The sequence below is a fragment of the Mobula birostris genome, chromosome 5 (genome assembly GCF_030028105.1).
Source record: "Mobula birostris isolate sMobBir1 chromosome 5, sMobBir1.hap1, whole genome shotgun sequence".
Taxonomy (NCBI): domain Eukaryota; kingdom Metazoa; phylum Chordata; class Chondrichthyes; order Myliobatiformes; family Myliobatidae; genus Mobula; species Mobula birostris.
This window is the reverse complement of record NC_092374.1, coordinates 78,822,196-78,846,586: the sequence shown is the minus strand read 5'-3', so window position 1 is coordinate 78,846,586 and position 24,391 is coordinate 78,822,196. Positions and strand designations below refer to the sequence as shown.

At 43.7% G+C, this 24,391-nt stretch overlaps 1 protein-coding gene across 1 annotated transcript in view; it reads left to right on the top strand.

The window, feature by feature from the left end:
- ift74 (intraflagellar transport 74) overlaps positions 1 to 24,391 on the top strand; it is a 243,963-nt gene that overhangs the window by 149,573 nt on the left and 69,999 nt on the right. The window contains exon 13 of the mRNA XM_072258230.1: positions 4,061 to 4,114. Coding sequence (XP_072114331.1) covers positions 4,061 to 4,114 — 54 coding nt within the window. The remainder of the gene's footprint in view (positions 1 to 4,060; positions 4,115 to 24,391) is intronic.

Here is a 24,391-nt window from a genome sequence, read left to right as displayed (position 1 = left end):
CACTTCTTCCCTCACCACCATTCAGGACCCCAGACAGTCTTTCCAGGTGAGGTAACACCTCACCTGTGAGTCGGCTGGGGTGACATACTGTGTCTGGTGCTTCCGATGCGGCCTTCTATATATTGGTGAGAATAGACACAGTCTGGGAGACCGTTTTGCTGAACACCTATGCTCTGTCTGCCAGAGAACGCAGGATCTCCCAGTGGCCATACATTTTAATTCCACGTCCCATTCCCATTCTGATATGTCTATCCACGGCCTCCTCTACTGTCATGATGAAGCCACACTGAGGTTGGGGGAACAACAACTTATATTCTGTCTGGGTAGCCTCCAACCTGATGGCATGAACGTTGACTTCTCTAACTTACGTTAATGCCCCACCTCCCCTTCGTACCCCATCCCTTATTTATTTATTTATTTATTTATTCATTCATTCATTTCCCTTTTTTTCTCTCTCTTTTTTCTCCCTCTGTCCCTCTCACTATAACTCCTTGCCCATCCTCTGGGCTTCCCCCCCCTCCCCCTTTCTTTCTCCCTAGGCCTCCCATCCCATGATGCTCTCCCTTCTCCAGCCTCGTATCCCTTCTGCCAATCAATTTTCTAGCTCTTAGCTCCATCTCTCCCCCTCCTGTCTTCTCCTATCATTTCAGATTGCCCCCTCCCCCTCCCACTTTCAATTCTCTTACTATCTCTTCTTTCAGTTAGTCCTGACGAAGAGTCTCGGCCCGAAGCATCGACTGTACCTCTTCCTATAGATGCTGCCTGGCCTGCTGCGTTCACCAGCATTTTTTGTGTGTGTTGCCTCCTTTTAACCTTCTTGATTTCTTTTGTAAGTACCTCAATTGTTCCTACCTACCTATATCTGCAATGCACCTTTTTTTTCTTAACCAGTGCTTCAATATCCCTTGAAAACCAAGGTTCCTTAAACTGTTGTCTACCTTTTATTCTGACAGACACATATAAGCTTTGCACTCTGAAAATATCATTTTTGAAAACCTCCCACTTACCAAGTCCACCTTTGCCAGGAAACAGCTTGTCCCAAACCACACTTTTGCTGACAGAACTGAGTGCAAATGCTGTGCGGTTTCAAGCTGTACAAAACCCTTGAGAGCTGGACACCCCTTTGAAGGAGATGAGTTACTAACTTCAAACTTTCCGCATAATCACTCAAAGAGTTGAACTGTGTGTGCATGTAACGAGAGCTGTATAACTCATCTCCTTCTGCCTTAGGCCACAAACTTATCAATCACTCATGCTGTGGACACTTTCTGGAGGTCCAAGATCCATATGCTCCACGACCGCTGGACTAAGTGTGTAAATGTAGGAGGGGACTATTATGAAAAATAAATGTGCTAGGTTTTCTAAAATTGACTTCCTTCTACATTAGACCACGAACTTATCAATCACCCCTTGTACTTCTTAATGTACTGGTTCGGCCATTTCTCTGGCAGCTGGTTCTATATGTCTATCATTTGCAGTATAAAAAGGTTGCCCTTCAGCTTCTTATAAAACATTTCACCACCATCTGAAAAATAAGTCCTCTTGTTTTTGATGCCTAACACTGGAAAAAGACTGATCACCCTATTTATGCCCTCTCTGAAATCATTCCTCAGGTCTCTTATGCTCCAAGGAATAAAGGCCCAGCCCATCTGATTTCTCCCCCTATAACTCAGTCTATGCAGTTGTGCCAACTTCCTTATAAATCTTTATTGCATCCTTCCTACTATAGACGGAGCTAACTAGAACACAGTACTCCAAGTGTGGCCTTACCAAAGTCTTTGTACAATCACAATAAAACCCCCCAACTTTTATATTCAGTGTCCTGACTGATGAAGGCTAGCCTGCCAAAAAGGTTTAAAGGTCAAAGGTTCAAGGTTCATTTTATTGTCAAAGTATGCATTTACAATACAACTTTGATATTTGTCTTCTCTAGATAGCCATGAAATACAGAAAGATTATGTGTGTTGTTGAAAGAAAAGATATCAACCCCCCCACCTGCAGAAAAAAAGAAAAAGAAACAATACTCGCAAACCCCAAAATTCTCCACCCCTCCGCCAAGAATAAAGCAGCAACAATAGCATTAAATCCCCTACCCCTCACCACAGGAAAAAAAACAGTGAGAATAACAACAAATCCCCAACCCCTCCCCCACAGAAAAAAGCCTTCTTCATTGCCTTGTCTACCTCCGTGAAACCACTTTAAGGGAACTATGCACCTGTACTCCCTCTGTACCCAAGGCCCTACCTTGATTTGTCCTTCCAAAGTGTAACACTTTGCACTTAGCTGAGTTAAATTCTATTGGCCACTTCTCTACCCACCTACGCAGCTAATCAAGATCCCACTGCAATCCTTGATACTCTTCTTCACTGCAATCAACACAAATGCTGGAAGAATTCAGCCGGCCAGGCAGCACGTATGGAAAAGAGTGAATAGTCATCATTTCAGGCCAAGATCCTTCATCAGGACTGGGGAAAAAAAAGATGAGAAGTTGGGGAGAGAGGGGAGGAAAAAATACAACATAATAGGTGTTAGGTGAAACCTGGAGAGGGGAAGGGATGAGGTAAAGAGCTGGGAAGTTGATTGATGAAAGGGATAAAGGACTGGAGAAGGGGGAACCTGATAGGAGAGGACAGAAGGCTATGGTAGAAAGGGAAAGGGGGAGGAGCACCAGAGGAAGTTGATGGGCAGGTAAGGAGATAAAGTGAGAGAGTGAAATGGATTGGGGAATATGAAGGGAGGGCAATTACCAGAAATTGGAGAAGTTTAGGTAGCCTCCAACCTGATGGCATGAACATCGATTTCTTGATCTTCTGATAATTGCTCCCTCCCACCCCCTGTATTCATATATTTTATGTAGATTAGGTAATATTTCCGTGGTAGAGTTGCTGACTCCATGCATATCTTTATTGCCTTTGTAATTAATGGCAGAGCAATTGCTAAGTTAAAAGAAAATCAGAAGACCAACAATATAGATTCTTGATTGGTCAGGGCATGAAGGGAGATGGGGAGAAGGCAGGGAGATTGAGGCTGAGAGGAAAATTAGATCAGCCATGATGAAATGGTGAAGCAGACTCGATGGGCCAAATGGCCTAATTCTGCTCCTGTATCTCATGTTCTTATATCAACAGAGGCTTTTTGTTTGATCAGGAATGTGGATGGAACTTTCTCCTTTAGACTTTTGTCAATTGTTTCTGAGTTGGAACCAAAATACCGCCAAAAATATGATGATTTTGAAGCATTTCAGTCGGGATGTAAAACAAGGAAATCATATTGTACATTTCAAGTATGCTATCCATGATAAATTACTATGTTACATGCTTGTGTTACATTCTGTATTACATTGATCTGCTGATCTGTAAGAAGTGGCGTTTTCTGACTTCACAACTTTTTCTTTAAATTTTGTTTCACTATAGATGCTCAGTTGCACATCATATTCCTCAGTTTTAAGATATACAATAGTTTGAAATTTGGGTTGATAGTTGGAGCTTTACGTTTCATGATTTTTGCTGTGCAGAAATTATTTATTGATTTTGTTTTAGTGCAAAATTAAACTGTTGCTGGTCGCCAAACCACAAAAGTCGTGATAGATTTTTTTGATATAAGTGAATATAAGTATGACCTCTTAAGTACTTCTGTCTGGAACTTTGATTATTATTTTCTATAACAGCCTCAGTGAGCTTTCAGAATTCTTGGCGTGGCCAGGTGGTAAAATTTTCGACTAGCATGTCCAACATTGTTTTATTCCTGGTGGCTCAAATGTACCCACCCATCTTCAGTCATCCATCCAGACCAGAAGATCTTTCTTAAAATCCAACACTCCAGCTCTTAAAACAGTTATTTAATGGCCTGTTATATTTGTTCATTGAGAAAGACTTCCTGAAATGCCTGTCAGTCCAATGAACTTACTCCCACAGAACCAGCAAAAAGAAAATGTGTATGTTGCACAACCTGTGTATGTTGCACAACCTATGCATTGCAGGGCATTGCCACAGAGGAAATATTTTGTTTTACATTAGTTATTGATGTGAAGTGAATGACAGACTGGCTATCATTTTCTTAGGAGAGCGTAATCAAAAGTACAAAGAGCTGAAGAAAAGAGAAGAAACAATGGATGGTAAGTTTAATAATATATGCATTTTAGCCTGTGCTTTCCAAATTGATTGTTAAATCAGGATAGAAATTGTTTAACATTATTTAACCTTCGTGGAAATGCAAGGTGACAAGGATAACCACTTGCAAAGTATATTTTGGGTTTTGTTAACCATCTCATTCATTATGCTTGCAGAGTTTTAAGTTTCATAATTACTCAGTACCTGACCAAGTATATCCTAGAATATTGTGTGAAGCAGGAGAACAGAATATTGTGGCCCTTGCAGAGATTTTTTAAATCTTTATTAACCATGGGCTGGGTACCACAACGTTGAAGGATGACTGATGTTGTGCCTTTATTCAAGAAGGGCTGCAAGGACAAGCTATTGTTTCTATTATGGTTATTGGATTTACTGAGTATGCCTTCAGGAAAACAAATATCAGGGTTGCCCATGATGACATATATGTACTTTGATAATCAAGTCAAGTCAAGTCACTTTTTATTTTCATTTCGACCATATCTACTGGTACAGCACACAGTAAAAATGAGACAAAGTTTTTCAGGACCATGGTGCTACATGAAACAATACAAAAACTACACTGAACTACGTAAAACAACACAAAAACTACACTAGACCACAGACCTACCCAGGACTGCATAAAGTGCACGAAACAGTGCAGGCATTACAATAAATAATAAACAAGACAATAGGCCCTGTAGAGGGCAGTGGGTTGGTGTCAGTCCAGGCTCTGGGTATTGAGGAGTCTGATGGCTTGGGGGAAGAAACTGTTACATAGTCTGGTTGTGAGAGCCCAGAGTAGAGTAGCAATGGCTGGAATTTGTGGAAGCTATTTGGAAGGCACAGGGTACAGTACATACATTCCAAAGAAGAAGTATTCTAAAGTAAAGAAAACATAACCACGGCTAACAAGGAAAGTCAAAGCCAACATAAAGTCAAAGAGAGTGCATATAATAGAGCAATAATTAGTGAGAAGTTAGTGGGTTGGAAGCTTTTAAAAACTAACAGGCAACTAAAAATGTCATTAAGAAGTTAAAGATGGAATATGAAAGTAAGCTAGCCAATAATATTAAAGAGGATACCAGAAGTTTTCTCAGTTACATAAAGTGTAAAAGAGAGCTGAGAGTGGATATCGGACCACTGGAAAAGGATGCTGGAGAGGTAGTGATGGAGGACAATAAAATGGCGGACAGACTGAATAAATATTTTGCATGAGCCATCACTGTGAAAGACACTGGCAATATGGTGGAAGTTCCAGGTGTAGGGGGCAGAAAGTATGTGAAGTTACCATAACTAGAGAGAAGGTTCTTTGGAAACTGAAAGGCCTGGAAGTAAATAATACCCCTGGACGAGATGGTGTGCACCCCAGAGGGCTAAAGGAGGCGGCTGAAGAGATCGTGGAGGCATTATTAATGATCTATCAAGAATCACTAGATTCTGGAATGGTTCCGGAGATTGGAAAATTGCAAATGTCATCCACTCTTCAAGAAGAGAGAGAAGCAGAAGAAAGGAAACTATAGGCCCGTTAGTCTGACCTCAGTAATTGGGAAGATGTTGGAGTCGATTATTAAGAATGAGATCGCAGTGTGCTTGGTAGCTCATGATAAAATAGGCAGTAGTCAGCATGGTTTTCTCAAGGGAAAATCTTTCCTGACAACTCTTTTGGAATTCTTTGAAGAAATACCAAGCAGGTTAGACAAATGGGAATCAGTTGATGTTGTGTAATTGGATTTTCTGAAGGTCTTTGACAAGGTGCCACACGTGAGGCTACTTAACAAGCTACGAGCCCATGATATTACAGGGAAGATTTTAGCATGGTTAAAGCAGTGACTGATTGGCAGGAGGCAAAGAGTGGGAATAAAAGGAACCTTTTCTGGCTGGCTGCCAGTGACTAGTGGTGTTCCACAGGGGTCTGTGTTGGGACCGTTTCTTTTTACGTTATATGTCAATGATATGGATGATGGAATTGATGGCTTTGTTGCAAAGTTTACAGATAATATGAAGGTAGGTGGAGGGGCAGGTAGTTTTCAGAAAGTAGAGAGGCTGCAGAATTAGATTAAGAGAAAGGGAAAAGAAATGTCGAATGAAATGCAGTGTCGGGAAGTGTATGGTCATGCACTTTGGTAGAAGAAACTAAAGGGTTGACTATTTTCTAAAATGGGAGAAAATACAAAAAACTGAGGTGCAAAGGAACATGTGAGTCCTTTTGTGGGATCCCCTAAAGGTTAATTTGCAGGTTGAGTCTGTGGTGAGGAAAGCAAATTCAATTTCAGCATTCATTTCAAGAGGACTAGAATATAAAAGCAAGCATGTAATGCTGAAATTTTATAAAGCACTGGTGAGGCCTCATTTGGAGTATTGTGAGCAGATTTGGACCCCTTATCTTAGAAAGGATGTGCTAAAACTGGAGAGGGTTCAAAAGAGGTTCACAAAAATGAGTCCAGGATTGAATGGTTTGTCACTTGAAGAGCATTTAATGACTCTGGGCCTGTATTCACTAGAATTCAGAAGAATGAGGGGGGACCTTATTGAAACCAAGATGCAAGTCCATAAGATATAGGAGCAGAATTAGGCCATTTGGCCCATCGAGTCTGCTCCGCCATTCAATCAAGGCCGATCCTTTTTTCTCTCCTCCTCAGCACCACTCCCCGGACGTTTTCCCATAATCTTTGATGCCATGGCCCATGAAGAACCTATCAGTCTCCGCCTTAAATACACCCAATAACCTGGCCTCCACAGGTGCCTGTGGTGACAAATTCACCATCCTCTGGCTAAAAAAATTCTCCTCATCTTTTTCTTTAAATGGATGCCCCTCTATCCTGAGGCTGTACACTCTTGTCCAACACTCCCCCACCTGGGAAACATCCTTTCCAATCTACTCTGTCTAGTCCTTTCAACATTGGAAAGGTTTCAGTGATATCCCCCCACCCCCTCACCCTTCTAAATTCTAGCGAGTATAGGCCCAGAGCCATCAAACGTTCCTCATGTGATAACACTTTCATTCCCGGAATCATCCTGTGAAGATCCTGTGAACCATCTCCAATACCAGTACACCTTTTGTTAGATAAGGAGCCTGAAACTGTTCACAATACCCAAAGTGAGGCCTCATGAATGTCTTATAAAGCATCAGCATCACATCGCTGCTCTTATATTGTAGATCTCTTGAAATTAATGCTAGTATTGCATTTGCCTTCCTCACCACTGACTCACCCTGCAAGTTAACCTTTAGGTGTTCTGCACAAGGACTCCCAAGTCCCTTTGCATCTCAGGTTTTTGGATTTTCTCCCTGTTTAAAAAATATTCTGCATATTTATTTCTTCTACCAAAGGTGTGTGACAATGCATTTTCCAGCATTGTATTTCATTTGCTACTTTCTTGCCCATTCTCCTACTTTGTCTAAGTCCTTCTGCAGCCTTTCTGTTTCCTCAACCCTACCTGCCCCTCCACCAATTTCGTATCACCTCAAATTTGGCAACAAAGCTTTCTGTTGTATCATCTAAATCACTGATAAACAGCATAAGAAGAAGCAGTCCCAACGACTCCTGCGGAACACCACTTGTCACTGGCAGGCAACCAGAAAAAGATCCTTTTATTCCCACTTAGTGGATCCAACCATTCAGTCATGCTGTAACCATGCTAGTAACTTTTCTGTAATACCATGGGCTCTTAACTTGGTAACACACATCAAAATTGCTGGTAAACGCAGCAGGCCAGGCAGCATCTCTAGGAAGAGGTGCAGTCGACGTTTCAGGCCGAGACCCTTCGTCAGGACTAACTGAAGGAAGAGTGAGTAAGAGATTTGAAAGTTGGAGGGGGAGAGGGAGATCCAAAATGATAGGAGAAGACAGGAGGGGGAGGGATGGAGCCAAGAGCTGGACAGGTGATTGGCAAAAGGGATACGAGAGGATCATGGGACAGGAGGTCCGGGAAGAAAGACAAGGAGTGGGGGGGGAACCCAGAGGATGGGCAAGGGGTATATTCAGAGGGACAGAGGGAGAAAAAGGAGAGTGCGAGAAAGAATGTGTATATAAATAAATAACGGATGGGGCACGAGGGGGAGGCGGGGCATCAGCGGAAGTTAGAGAAGTCGATGTTCATGCCATCAGGTTGGAGGCTACCCAGACAGAATATAAGGTGTTGTTCCTCCAACCTGAGTGTGGCCTCATCTTTAGAGTAGAGGAGGCCGTGGATAGACATGTCAGAATGAGAATGGGATGTGGAATTAAAATGTGTGGCCACTGGGAGATCCTGCTTTCTCTGGCGGACAGAGCGTAGGTGTTCAGCAAAGCGGTCTCCCAGTCTGCGTCGGGTCTCGCCAATATATAAAAGGCCACATCGGGAGCACCGGACGCAGTATATCACCCCAGCCGACTCACAGGTGAAGTGTTGCCTCACCTGGAAGGACTGTTTGGGGCCCTGAATGGTGGTAAGGGAGGAAGTGTAAGGGCATGTGTAGCACTTGTTCCGCTTGCACGGATAAGTGCCAGGAGGGAGATCAGTGGGGAGGGATGGGGGGGACGAATGGACAAGGGAGTCGCGTAGGGAGCGATCACTGCGGAAAGCAGAGAGACGGGGGGAGGGAAAGATGTGCTTAGTGTTGGGATCCCATTGGAGGTGGCGGAAGTTACGGAGAATAATATGTTGGACCCGGAGGCTGGTGGGGTGGTAAGTGAGGACCAGGGGAACCCTATTCCTAGTGGGGTGGCGGGAGGATGGAGTGAGAGCAGATGTACGTGAAATGGGGGAGATGCGTTTAAGAGCAGAGTTGATAGTGGAGGAAGGGAAGCCCCTTTCTTTAAAAAAGGAGGACATCTCCCTCGTCCTAGAATGAAAAGCCTCATCCTGAGAGCAGATGCGGCGGAGATGGAGGAATTGCGAGAAGGGGATGGCGTTTTTACAAGAGACAGGGTGAGAAGAGAAATAGTCCGGATAGCTGTGACTCTTAACTTGGTAAGCAGCTTGTGTGGCACTCTGTGAAAGGCCTTCTGAAAATCCAAATATACAACATTCAGCCCCTTTACCTATCCTACTTGTAATCTCCTCAAAGAATTCGAACAGGCTTGTCAGGCAAGATTTTCCCTTGAGGAAACCATGCTGACTTTGTCTCATCTTCTCCTGTATCACCAAGTACTCCATAACGTCCTCCTTAACAATTGACTTCAACACCTTCCCAACCATTGAGGTCAGGCTAACTGGTCTAAATAATTTCCTTTCTGCTGCCTCCCTCCTTTCTTAAAGAGCAGAGTGACATTTGCAATTTCCTAGTCCTCCGGAACCATGCTGGAGTCCAATGGTTCTTGAAAGATCATTACTAATGCCTCCACTATCTCTACTGCTACCTCTGTTAGAACTGTAGATTGCAGGTCATCTGGTCCAGGTGACTTATGCACCTTTATGTCTTTCAGCTTTTTGAGCACCTTCTCCCTTGTAATAGTAACTGTACTTGCTTCTCTTGCCTCACACCCTTCAACACCTGGCACAGTGCTGGTGTGTTCCACAGTGAGGACTGATGTAAAATACTCATTTAGTTTATCTGGCATCTCCCCATTATTATTTCTCCAGGCTCATTTTCTAGCAGTCCTACATCCACTCTCATCTCTCCTTTACAAACGTATTTTTTATATACTTGAAATAACTTCATCTATCCACCTTGATATTGTTCGCTAGCTTGCTTTCATATTCCATCATTTCCCTCTTAACAATTCTTTTAGTTGCTTTCCGTAGGTTTTTAAAAGCTTCCCAATCCTCTATCTTGCTATTATTTTTTTTGCTTTGTTGTATGCCCTCTCTTTTGCTTTTTCATTAGCTTTGACTTACCTTCTCAGCCACAGTTGTACTACTTTGTCACTTGAGTACTTTGCCACTTGGAATACATCTACCCTGCACCTTCCTCACTTTTCCCAGAAACTCAAGCCATTGCTGCTCTGCTGTCATCCCTGCCATCATCGCCTTCCGATTTACTTTGGCCAACAAATCTCTCATACCACTGTAATTTCCTTTACTGTACTGAAATACAGCAACGTCAGACTTATCTTCCTCCTTAACAAAATTTCAAGTTGAACTCAATAGTGTGGTGTTCACTGCCTCCTGAGGGTTCTTTTACCTTAAGATCCCTAATTGCCTCCAGTTCACTATATAACACCCATTTCAGTATAGTTGATCCCCTAATAAGCTCGATGACAAACTGCTCTAAAAAGCCAATTCAACAAATTCACTCTCTTGAGATCCATTACCAACCTGATTTTCTGAATCAACCTGCATGTTAAAATCTCCCATGACTGCCAGAACATTGCCCTTTTGACATGCCTTTTCCATTTCCCATTGTAATCTGTAGTCCAGATCCCAGCTACTGTTTGGAGGCCTGTATTATAACTGCCATCAGGGTCCTTTTAATCTTGCAGTTTCTTAACTCAACCCACAAGCATTCAAAATCTTCTGATCCTATGTCACATTTTTCTAATGATTTGATACCATTTTTTTTTACCAGCAGAGCCACACCACCCCCTCTGCCTACCTTCCTATCCCTTCGAAACAATATGCAACCTTGGATATCAGCTCCCAACTACAGCCATCCTTCAGCCATAATTCGGTGATTGCCACAACATCATGCCCGACAATCTGTAAAAGTGCAACAAGATCATCCACCTTATTTCTTGTATTCCATGTATTGAGATATAACAATTTGAGTACTGTATTTGCTACTTTTTTGATGCTGCATCCCTAATGCACTGATATGCATATATGTAGATGACTCTGCTGTAGTTGGATGCATCAGCAAGGGAGATGAGGCTGAGTACAGGGCTACGGTAGGAAACTTTGTCACATGGTGTGAGCAGAATTATCTGCAGCTTAATGTGAAAAAGACTAAGGAGCTGGTGGTAGACCTGAGGAGAGCTAAGGTACTGGTGACCCCTGTTTCCATCCAGGGGGTCAGTGTGGACATGGTGGAGGATTACAAATACCTGGGGATATGAATTGACAATAAACTGGACTGGTCAAAGAACACTGAGGCTGTCTACAAGAAAGGTCAGAGCCATCTCTATTTCCTGAGGAGACTGAGGTCTTTTAACATCTGCCGGGAGATGCTGAGGATGTTCTACGAGTCTGTGGTGGCCTGTGCTATCATGTTTGCCGTTGTGAGCTGGGGCAGCAGGCTGAGGGTAGCAGACACCAATAGAATCAACAAACTCATCCGTAAGGCCATTGATGTTGTGGGGATAGAAATGGACTCTCTCACGGTGGTGTCTGAAAAGAGGATGCTGTCTAAGTTGCATGCCATCTTGGACAATGTCTCCCATCCACTACATAATGTACTGGGTGGGCACAGAAGTACATTCAGCCACAGACGCATTCCACCAAGATGCAGCACGGAGTGTCATAGGAAGTCATTCCTGCCTGTGGCCATCAAACTTTACAACTCCTCCCTTGGCGGGTCAGACACCCTGAGCCAATAGGCTGATCCTGGACTTATTTCATAATTTACTGGCATAATTTACATATTACTATTTAACTATTTATGGTTCTATTACTATTTATTATTTATGGTGCAACTGTAACGAAAACCAATTTCCCCCAGAATCAATAAAGTATGACTATGACTATTCACTCTGCTGGCTGCAATTATGTCCTATCATCTGCCTGCCCTTCCTGACAGTCTGACTGCACACTGTCTTTGCTTTTTTTACAACCCGTACTATCCTAAGTGGTGCCAAGATAACAACCTCTCCCTCAATGTTCAGAAAACAAAAGAGCTGATCATGGATTATAGGAGGAACTGAGACAGACTCACCCTGATCAACATCAATGGGACTGAGTTGAGAGGGTGAGTAGTTTCAAGTTCTTTGGTATGCACATCACTGAAAAGCTCACCTGGACTGTACACACCAGCTGTGTGGCAATAAAAAGCACAACAGTGTCTCTTCCACCTCTGGCGACTGAAGAAGTTTGGCATGAGCCTCCAAATCCTCAAGTCCTTCTACAGGGGCACCATTGAGAGCATCCTGTTCAGCTGTATCACCACCTGATACGAGAACTGAACCGACCTTGATCACTGGGCATTGCAGAGAGCGGTACAGACAGCCCAGCGCATCTGTCGATGTGAACTTCCCTCTATTCAGGACACTTATAGCAGCAGGTATATAAAGAAGGCCTGGAACATCACTGGGGACACCAGTCATAACCAGTCATAACCAGTCAAACATAAACCGTTTCAGCTGCGTCCATCTGGCAAATGGTACCACAGCGTTAAGGCCAGGACCAACAGACTATATAACCATATAACAATTACAGCATGGAAACAGGCCACCTCGGCCCTTCTAGTCCATGCCGAACTCGTACTCTCACCTAGTCCCACCGACCTGCACTCAGCCCATAACCCTCCATTCCTTTCCTGTCCATATAGCTGTCCAGTTTAACTTTAAACAACGACATCAACCTGCCTTAACCACTTCTGCTGGAACCTCGTTCCACACAGCCACCACTCTCTGAGTAAAGAAGTTCCCCCTCAAGTTACCCCTAAACTTTTGCCCTTTAACTCTCAACTCATGTCCTCTTATTTGAATCTCCCCCACTCTCAATGGAAAAAGCCTATCTACGTCAACTCTATTTATCCCTCTCATAATTTTAAATACCTCTATCAAGTCCCCCCTCAACCTTCTATGTTCCAAAGAATAAAGACCTAACTTGTTCAACCTTTTTCTGTAACTTAGGTGATGAAACCCAGGTAACATTCTAGTAAACCTTCTCTGTACTCTCTCTATTTTGTTGACATGTTTCCTATAATTCGGTGATCAGAACTGTACACAATACTCCAAATTTGGCCTCACCAATGCCTTGTACAATTTCAGCATTACATCCCAACTCCTATACTCAATGCTCTGATTTATAAAGGCCAGCATACCGAAAGCTTTCTTCACCACCCTATCCACATGAGATTCCACCTTCAGGGAGCTATGCACCATTATTCCTAGATCCCTCTGTTCTACTGCATTCTTCAATGCCCTACCATTTACCATGTATGTCCTATTTTGATTAGTCCTACCAAAGTGTAACACCTCACATTTATCAGCATGAAACTCCATCTATCATCTTTCAGTCCATTCCTCCAACTGGCCTAAGTCTCTTTGCAAGCTTTGAAAACCTACTTCATTATCCACAATTCCACCTATCTTAGTATCATCTGCATACTTACTCATCCAATTTACCACCCCATCATCCAGATCATTAATGTATATGACAAATAACACTGGACCCAGCACAGATCCCTGGGGCACACCACTAGTCACCGGCCTCCAATCTGACAAATGGTTATCCACCACCACTCTCTGGTGTCTCCCATCCAGCCACTGCTGAATCCATTTTACTACTTCAATATTAATACCTAACGATTGAAACTTCCTAACTAACCTTCTGTGTGGAACCTTGTCAAAGGCCTTACTGAAGTCCATATAGACAACATCCACCGCTTTACCCTCATCAACTTTCCTAGTAACCTCATCAAAAAATTCAATAAGATTTGTCAAAACTGACCTTCCACGCACAAATCCATGTTGACTGTTCCTAATCAGACCCTGTCTATCCAGATAATTATATATACCATCTCTAAGAATACTTTCCATCAATTTACCCACCACTGATGTCAAACTCACAGGCCTATAATTGCTAGGCTTACTCTTAGAACCCTTTTTAAACAATGGAACAACATGAGCAATACGTCAATCCTCCGGCACCATCCCCGTTTCTAATGACGTTTGAAATATTTCTGTCAGAGCCCCTGCTATTTCCACACTAACTTCCCTCAATGTCCTAGGGAATATCCTGTCAGGACCTGGAGACTTATCCACTTTTATATTCCTTAAGAGCTCCTGTACTACTACTTCTTTAATTATTATAGTTTCCATAACTTCCCTACCCGTTTCCCTTATCCTACACAATTCAATATCCTTCTCCTTAGTGAATACCGAAGAAAAGAAATTGTTAAGAATCTCCCCTAGGGGACAGCTTCTTTCTCCAAGACTCACACTGATAAATTCACCTGTCTGTACATTGCAACGGAGTCATAATGCAAAGATTTTTACTCCCTCACATTGTGGGACAGATGTAAGATTTAAATAAATTCAATTCAAATTCAAGTCCCTTCACTCTGGTTCCCACCCAACTGCCAAATTAGTTTAAACACCCCCCTCAATAGCTCTAACAAACCTGTTTGCGAGAATATTGGTCCCACTCGGGTTTAGGTGCAACCTGTCCCTTTTGTATCAGCCATACCTCCCCAAGAAGAGATCTCAATGATTCAAGAAGCTGAAGCCCTGCCCCCTGTACCCAGCTTCTCAGCCACGCGTTTATCTGTCAAATCATCATAGAACATAGAATAGTACAGCACAGTACAGGCCCTTCGGCCCACAATGTTGTGCCGACCCTCAAACCCTGCCTCCCATATAACTCCCCACCTTAAGTTCCTCCATATACCTGTCTAGTAGTCTCTTAAACTTCACTAGTGTATCTGCCTCCACCACTGACTCAGGCAGTGCATTCCACGCACCAACCACTCTCTGAGTAAAAAACCTTCCTCTAATATCCCCCTTAAACTTCCCACCCCTTACCTTAAAGCCATGTCCTCTTGTATTGAGCAGTGGTGCCCTGGGGAAGAGGCGCTGGCTATCCACTCTATCTATTCCTCTTATTATCTTGTACACCTCTATCATATCTCCTCTCATCCTCCTTCTCTCCAAAGAGTAAAGCTTATACTTTATAAACCAGGCAACATCCTGGTAAATCTCCTCTGTACCCTTTCCAATGCTTCCACATCCTTCCTATAGTGAGGTGACCAGAACTGGACACAGTACTCCAAGTGTGGCCTAACCAGAGTTTTATAGAGCTGCATCATTACATCGCGACTCTTAAACTCTATCCCTCGACTTATGAAAGCTAACACCCCATAAGCTTTCTTAACTACCCTATCCACCTGTGAGGCGACTTTCAGGGATCTGTGGACATGTACCCCGAGATCCCTCTGCTCTTCCACACTACCAAGTATCCTGCCATTTACTTTGTACTCTGCCTTGGAGTTTGTCCTTCCAAAGTGTACCACCTCATACTTCTCCGGGTTGAACTCCATCTGCTACTTCTCAGCCCACTTCTGCATCCTATCAATGTCTCTCTGCAATCTTTGACAATCCTCTACACTATCTACAACACCACCAACCTTTGTGTCATCTGCAAACTTGCCAACCCACCATTCTACCTCCACATCCAGGTCGTTAATAAAAATGACGAAAAGTAGAGGTCCCAGAACAGATCCTTGTGGGACACCACTAGTCACAACCCTCCAATCTGAACGTACTCCCTCCACCACCACCCTCTGCCTTCTGCAGGCAAGCCAATTCTGAATCCACCTGGCCAAACCTCCCTGGATCCCATGCCTTCTAACTTTCTGAATAAGCCTACCGTGTGGAACCTTGTCAAATGCCTTACTAAAATCCATATAGATCACATCCACTGCACTACCCTCATCTATATGCCTGGTCACCTCCTCAAAGAATTCTATCAGGCTTGTTAGACACGATCTGCCCTTCACAAAGCCATGCTGACTGTCCCTGATCAGACCATGATTCTCTAAATGCCTATAGATCCTATCTCTAAGAATCTTTTCCAACAGCTTTCCCACCACAGACGTAAGGCTCACTGGTCTATAATTACCCGGACTATCCCTACTACCTTTTTTGAACGAGGGGACAACATTCGCCTCCCTCCAATCCTCCGGTACCATTCCCTTGGACAACGAGGACATAAAGATCCTAGCCAGAGGCTCAGCAATCTCTTCTCTCGCCTTGTGGAGCAGCCTGGGGAATATTCTATCAGGCCCCGGGAACTTATCTGTGCTAATGTATTTTAACAACTCCAACACCTCCTGTCCGTTAATATCAAAATGCTCCAGAACATCAACGTCACTCATATTGTCCTCACCATCTTCAAGTTCCCTCTCATTGGTGAATACCGAAGAGAAGTATTCATTGAGGACCTCGCTCACTTCCACAGCCTTCAGGCACATCTTCCCACCTTTATCTCTAATCGGTCCTACCTTCACTCCTGTCATCCTTTTTTTCTTCACATAATTGAAGAATGCCTTGGGGTTTTCCTTTACCCTACTCGCCAAGGCCTTCTCATGCCCCCTTCTTGCTCTTCTCAGCCCCTTCTTAAACTCCTTTCTTGCTTCCCTATATTCCTCAATAGACCCATCTGATCCTTGCTTCCTAAACCTCATGTATGCTGCCTTCTTCCACCTGACTAGATTTTCCACCTCACTTGTCACCCGTGGTTCCTTCACCCTACCATTCTTTATCTTCCTCATCAGGACAAATGTATCCCTAACATCCCGCAAGAGATCTCTAAACATCGACCACATGTCCATAGTACATTTCCCTGCAAAAACATCATCCCAATTCACACCCGCAAGTTCTAGCCTTATAGCCTCATAATTTGACTTTCCCCAATTAAAAAATTTCCTGTCCTCTCTGATTCTATCCTTTTCCATGATAATGCTAAAGCCAGGGGGCGGTGGTCACTGTCCCCCAGATGCTCACCCACTGAGAGATCTGTGACCTGAGCCGGTTCATTACCTAGTACTAGATCTAATTTGGCATTCCTCCTAGTTGGCCTGTCCACATACTGTGACAGGAATCCGTCCTGGACACACTTAACAAACTCTGCCCCGTCCAAACCCTTGGAACTAATCAGGTGCCAATCAATATTAGGGAGGTTAAAGTCACCGATGATAGCAACCCAGTTATTTTTACACCTTTCCAAAATCTGCCTCTCAATCTGCTCCTCTGTATCTCTGCTGCTACCAGGGGGCCTATAGAATACTCCCAATAGAGTAACTGCTCATGTTTTTACCCTCACTGGCTCATGGCACAGGTAGCAAACCAGAAATTACTACCTGAAGGTCCTGCTTCACAGCTTTCTGCCTAGCTCTCTAAATTCTCTCTTCAGGACCTCTTTACTTTTCCTTCCTATGTCATTCATACCAGTATGTACCAAGACATCTGGCTGCTCTCCACCCCTCCTCCAAAATGCTGTGGACTCATTCTGAGACGACCCTTACCCTGACATCTGAGAGGCAACATACTATCCTGGTGTCCTGTTCACAGAAACTCCTGTCTGTTCCTCTGACCATTGAGTCCCCTATCACTATTGCTCCCCTCTTCTCCCTCTTTCCCTTCTTCACAATGGACCCATGCTCAGCGCCAGTAACGTGGTCTCCATTGGCATTGCCTTGGGAGGTCATCCCCCACAACAGTATCCAAAATGGGATATTTATTATTGAGGGTAATGGCCACAGGGGTGCTCTGTGCTAACTGTTTACTCACTGTCCTATTCCTTCTCCTGACAGTCACCCAGCTACTCGCCTTCTGCAACTTAGGGGTGACTACTTCCCTGTAACTCCAATTAATTATCTCCTCACCCTCCTTTACAAGCCAAAGGTCATCCAGCTGCTGCTCCAGATCTCAAACACGGTCTTCAAGGATGGTGAAACCTATCGAATGATGAAAGGCCTTGATAGAGTGGATGTGGAGAGGATGTTTCCTATGGTGGGAGAGTCTAAGACCAGAGAACACAGCCTGAGAATAGAGGGGCGTCCTTTTAGAATGGAGATGGAAAGGAATTTCTTTAGCCAGAGTGTAGTTGGTCTGTGGAATTCATTGCCATGGGTGGCTGCAGAGGTCAAGTCTTTATGTATATTTAAGGCAGAAAATAGATACTTGATTGGTCAAGGCATGAAGGGATACGGGGAGAAGGCAGGCAATTGGGGCTGAGAGGAAAATTGGACCATCCATCATGAAATGGCAGAGCAGAATGAATGGGCCCGGGTGGCCTAATTCTGTTCCTATATCTCGTGGTCTAAATAAAAATGCCAATATTTACAAAGTGATATCTCCAGGTAAACACAATAATAGCTCCAAACTTATTCTTGTCTACTGCAGACTCCTTGCAGCTCCTATCTCTCTCCGTTACTGAAGGTGAAGAGCTTTTTTTCAGACACTAGGATATACCATCTTTAATTATCAATAAAGATAACTTGAGTCTACATGTTAATTAGGAAATGATACACTCCACAATGTACGTTTGTAACTAATTGAATCAAATTGACTTTATTTCTAACATCCTTCACATACATGAGGGAGTAAAAATCTTTACGTTATGTCTCCGTCTAAATTTTCGATGTGCAATCATAGTAATTTATGATAAAAGAACAGTCAATGTAACATAGAAGTACACTCAAGTCAGTGTGAGTTAATCAGTCTGATGGCCTGGTGGAAGAAGCTGTCCTGACTTTTATGCTGCAGTACTGTTTCCTGGATGGTAGTAACTGCAATAGACCATGGTTGGAGTGACTAGGGTCCCCAATGATCCTTCGGGCCCTTTTCGCACACCTGTCTTTGTAAATGTCCTGAATCATGGGAAGTTCACAACTAGAGTTGCGCTGGGCTGTCCACACCACCCTCTGCAGAATCCTGCGATCAAGGGAGGTGCGGTTCCCATACCAGGCAGTGATTCAGCCAGTCAGGATGCTCTCAATTGTGCCCCTGTAGAAAGTTCTTAGTGTTTGGGGGCCCATACCAAACTTCCTCAACTGTCTGAGGTGAAAGGGGCGCTGTTGTGCCTTTTTCACCACACAGCTGGTGTGCACAAACTACATGAGGTCCTCAGTGATGTGGATGCCGAGGAACTTAAAGCTATTTATCCTCTCAACCTCATTGATGTCAGTAGGGGTTAGCCCATCTCCGTTCCTCCTGTAATCCACAACCAGCTCCTTTGTTTTTGCGACATTGAGGGAGAGGTTGTTTTCTTGACACCACTGTGTCAGAGAAATGACTTCTTTCCTGTATAGTTTGAGATCAGGCCAGTCAATGTGTTGTCATCAGCAAATTTAATTAGCAGATTAGAGTTGTGGGTGGCAACACAGACATGGGTATACAGGGAGTAAAGGAGGGGACAGTACACAGCCCTGAGAGACTCCTATGTGAGAGTCAGAAGGGTGGAGGTGAGGGAGCCCACTCTTACCACCTGCTGGCGATCTGACAGGAAATCTAGGATCCAGCTGCACAAGGCAGGGTCAAGGCCTACGTCTCTGAGCTTCCTGTCGAGCCTGGATGGAATTATAGTGTTGAATGCTGAACTTTAGTCCAAGAACAGCATTCTCACATGAGCATCCTTCTTCTCCAGATGTGTAAGGATGGTATTGCATTCTTAATACAAAATAAACAGAAGTATCTACATTAAATACAGCTTATAAACAACTTATAGACATTTACACATCCCTATTACTAAATAGCTGGAATATTCTGCTGTGTATGGTGAGAGAGGCACCATAAAGCCAACCCAATTGCATCAGCTCAGTTCAGGACCCATTATGAGAATATACCAGGGAAGACATTGAAGTGCGTACTCTCAGCGCAGTGGCAACAGAATGAGAAGGCAATGTTTGTGTGTGTGTGAATGGGCGTGTGTAAGGAGTGCTCCATATCATTACTACCTTCCTCTCCTGCGGCAGTGATGCTCAGCAGCTGAGGCAGATAGTCTGCAGTAATATTTCCTTAACCTTTTTTATGGTGGACACAGAATTTGAAGAGTTGGAGCTCCAGGTACCAGTCTGGCATTACAGTCCTTCATTGTCTGAATCCATGCCAACGCTCTGTGGTCTGTGTAAAAGTCAAACTCCCTGCCAAGGAGTTAGTACCGGAGTCTGTCAAGGGTACACTTAGTAGCCAAATATTCCTTTTCAATGGTGGAATATCCCTTGGGAGGAGTTTTCGGCTCAAGTGAAGGACAGATTGCTCTTCTCCAGCTCTGCTCCAAAGCTCACTCCTGAGGCATCCACCTGGACAAGGAACCATTTGTCAAAGTCTGGGATCTAAAGGACAGGTGAAGAACACATGTGGGCTTTAAGGGCTTGAAAAGCATCTTCACACGCACTTGCCCATGTCACTGGGTTGCTTACAAACTTTCCAGTAAGATTAGTCAGTGGTGCCAGAGTGACGAATTGGGGAATGAATCTGCGATACCACCCTACCAGACCAGGGAAGAACTTCACTTCCTTCTTGGTGGGAGACTGAGAACTGTTGCGGATTGCTTCCACTTTGTCCACCAGTGCTCGAACCTCTTCATGTCCCAGTTGGTAGCCAAGGTATCTGGTTTCCTTTTTGCGCACTCAAATTTTTGTAGATTGAGGGTAAGACTGGCAGTATGAATATTCCCAAAGACCCTGTGCAGATGATCCAGGTGCTCTGACCATGTCTGGCTATAGAGAACCACATTACCTCGGTAGGCCTCACTGTAGTTCTCTCAGCCTTGGAGCCACAGTGAAATGAAACAGAACCAGAATTGTGCAGAGGCATTTTGTTTGGTCATCCAGGGGAACCTGCCAGTAGCCTTTACAAAAATCCAGAGTGCTTATTGTAATTTGCCTGCCCAAGCCTCTCTAGTAGATCATCAATGCAGTGCATAGGATCAGCATTAAGAAAAGAAATGGCATTCAGCTTCCAGAAATCAATGCCTCAGGGTGCCATCCTTCTTGGCAACGATAACGAAAGGACTGCTCCACTTACTATTTGAAGAATCGGTGACTCCCAGCTCTAGCATGGTCCAAATCTTATCCTTCAGGGGCCCACAAGTCATTCTGGCACTCTGTAGCAGTGTCACCGTTCTGAACTCTGGTCTCACCTGGTCCTGATGGAATGTATTAGGACCTTTGTCAACCCTGGTCTCTGCTGGAACAGCTGTGAAAAATCAGTAAACACCCTCTGCGGCTCCTCTGATTGTCAGTCATCAAGATGGGGGAGGTGACCCTTCACTAGCTCTTTCCAGGCCCCCACGACCCTTTCTGAGCCATCATCAATGAGCACATCATCTGTACAAATAATCACAGAGGCAAGAGAACCATCATATTTCTCGAGGTGCCATTGCCGGTGTGACGTTTTAGGCCTTTTGTTTCCTCTATCACACAGACAAGAATCAGAGTCAGGCAGAGATTGTAACTCACTGAGCTATTGCTTTGGTTTTTAGCACAAGTCATCACAAAATGAGAAACAGCACTGGCTACTCTTGGATTAACAGGTGGATGTGATTGGCTATTTCCATTACTCGTCACTCATGTAACACAGGCAAATCTCTCCCCAGAATCGTGTCAACTGGTTCTTTCTCCAGCACCACCACTTTCCTCAAGTACTTGCAGTCATCCAGCTCAATAGTGAGTTTTGCCAGTGGCTCATTTGGACACACTGGACAGGTGTTTGGTGACAGTAGTCAACACCAAAGGCAGGGGCATAATTTTTCTTGATTAATGACCGTAGGCTCCCAGATTGTAAAAAAAAGCTTTACTAGGTTTTCCATTAACTTTGATTATTATAAACATTGGCTCTTTCTCCTTACATTCTGCTTGTTATCCATTACCTTACTCACAGTCATTACAGTCATTAACATCATCATCACATTCTCCCTCTATTGGTACATAGAACATACCCTGACAATTTGGACTTCTGACCTGGCTGCTGACAATGGTAGCAAATAAAAGTCTTAGAAGAAACTATTAATGGTTCTGTTGCCTCGTTTCTCCAATTCCTTAAGTTACCCTGAGAGTCCCTCAGAGGGTTCGAGTCTATTGCTTCGGAATGATGGCCGTGTTGGTGCCCCCTTGCTGTTATTGAGGTACTGCAGGGCAAGCCCAGTCACAGTGAGTGCATCTTCTGGCTCATGCTCTCAGACCCTTGGTCTGGTGTCTGGAAGAAGAGTCCACAGCTGCTGTTCCAGAACAATGGCCCCATCATTCTCCTCCTTGGACTTCTCTGGTCGAATCCATTAGGCGATGATGCATCTCAGTGGGTGACTCCTCTGGTGGTAGAGTACTGGAAAGGAAGTGTTGGTGATAGGTTTCTGCTGAGATATCAGATTTTGTCCCAGCAGCACCTCCATCAGGTCAGAATAGTTGTTGAACCTCTCTTCATCCATTGCAATGTAAGCTTCTAGAGATTTACCTGTCAATAGTGGCACTAGCTGTTAGGCCCACTCCTCCTCTGGCCATCGCCATATCCAGGCCATCATCTCAAGCCTGAGGAGTAGCTCCCAATATCATCACCTTGTTGATAAGAAGGCATTTTGAGACCCTTCTGCAGGCTTTGGAGTTCCATTCTAAAAGCATCATCTCTCATCTGCTTGGTAGGCAAAAAGTCTCTGAACAGTTTTGGCCCTGGGCTGTTCTTCTTCCTCTGAAGTCTCCGCTGTTTCCCAGGCATCTGCTTTACTTTTAAACTCAGGGGGTTTCCTGACGTGGGACTGCAATCCCACCACTGCCACCACATGTTAAGCACATGGGTTATGACCAAAGGAAAACTGGCTGGAGTCACTTAGCACTTTAGTGCGAGTCTGTTTATTAGATGTGTCAAAAATCAAACCTACAAAAATTAGTGAAAATAATGAAAAAAAAATGCTAATATTTACAAAGTGATATAGACAAGTAAACACAATAATAGCTCTGTACTTATCTTTATCCAGTATGGACTCCTCTCAGCCCCTAGCTCTCTCCCTTACTAAGGGTGAAGAGCTCTGTTCTGTAGGCAATAGGACATACTATTTTTAATTAACAACAAAGTTAACTTAAGACTTCACATGAATTAGGAAATGATGCACTGCACAATGTAATTACAATCATATTACAAAAATAAACTGAAGTATCTACAATAAATACAGTGTACAAACAACATATAGACATTTACACATCCCCATTACTAAAGATATGGAATATTCAGCCATAAAGCCAACCCAAATGCATCAGCTCGATTTACGATCCATTATGGGAATGTACCAGGGAAAGCGTACACTCAACATGACAGCAGAATGACATGGCAATGTTTGTGTGTGTTGGAATGTGCCCGTGTAAGGAGTGCGTTTACCAAGTGCTCCCCATCACAAGCTTGGTTTCCACAGCTGTCTGTGTGTCAATGAATTCCACAGATTCAGCACATAATACCTAAAGGAATCTCTGTTGTAAAGGGTCGTCCCTCTATTCAGAGGGCTTTGCCCTCTGGTCCCGGACCCCACCCCCACCCTTACTATGGGAAACATCCTCTCCACATACACTCTATCTCGGCCTTTCAGTATTGCTTTTGCCACAGAAAGCAGTATGTTGTATGTCACTTCTGCATCCCTTCTCATTTCCCACTTTGAATGACTCATTTCACCACAGTTCTATGTTCAATTTTCTCATCCCCCATATCCCAAAAGTATGTTAGTGGATAGATTAAGTGGCTACTTTAAATTATTGATAATCAGGTAGGAAGTAGATTAGTCGTGTGAAGTAGTGCTGCATGAGAGCAAGGTCCTGTGAAAGAGAATAGTTCAAGGAGGAAAACAATGGTATGGGATTGAAAGGATAAATGGCATCACCGGTGGAACAGTACACCACAAGAACAGGCCCTTCATCCCATGATGTCTGTACCAACCAGAACGCTAGTTTAAATTGTTTTGAAGTTCAAAGTAAAATTACTATCAAAGTACATACATATGTCATCATATACTACCTTGCTATTTATTTTCTTGCAGGTGTTCACAGTCGAACAGAAATACAATAGAATCAATGAAAAACTACACGCAAAGAATGACAAACAAGCAATATGCAAATGAAGATAAACTACAAATAAATAATTAAATAACTAATGAGTAATACTGAAACATGAGCTGTAGAGATTGGAGACCCATACAAAATTATAAGGGGTATAGATCGGGTGAACATATGTAGCTTTTCTGCCCACAGGTTGGTGAGATGAGAACTAGAGGTCTAAGGTGAAAGGTGAAATATTTAAGAGGAACCTGAGGGATACCTTCTTCACTCAGAGCGTGGTGGAAGTATAGAATGAACTGCCAGCAGTAGATGCAGGTTCAATTGAAATATTTAAGAGAAGTTGGGATAGGTACATGAGTGAGGGTTATGGAGGGCTATTGTACAGGTCCAGGTAGATGGGACTAGGCAGAAGACCAGGCTGATGTAGACTAGATGGGCCAAAAAGCCTACTTCTGTTCTGTAGTGTTCCATGACTATGACTATGATTCACTGGCCTACAGTCCCGTTGCTTTCCTTTGCTGCTCTTCTTAATAGTGACACAATATTAGCTACCCACTAGTCTTCTGGCACTTCACCTGTGGCTAAAGTGAAGCAAATAACTTTGCATGGGTCTCCATTTTCTTCTCTAGCTTTCCACACTGTCCAATCGTGCGTTCATTCTGGCCAT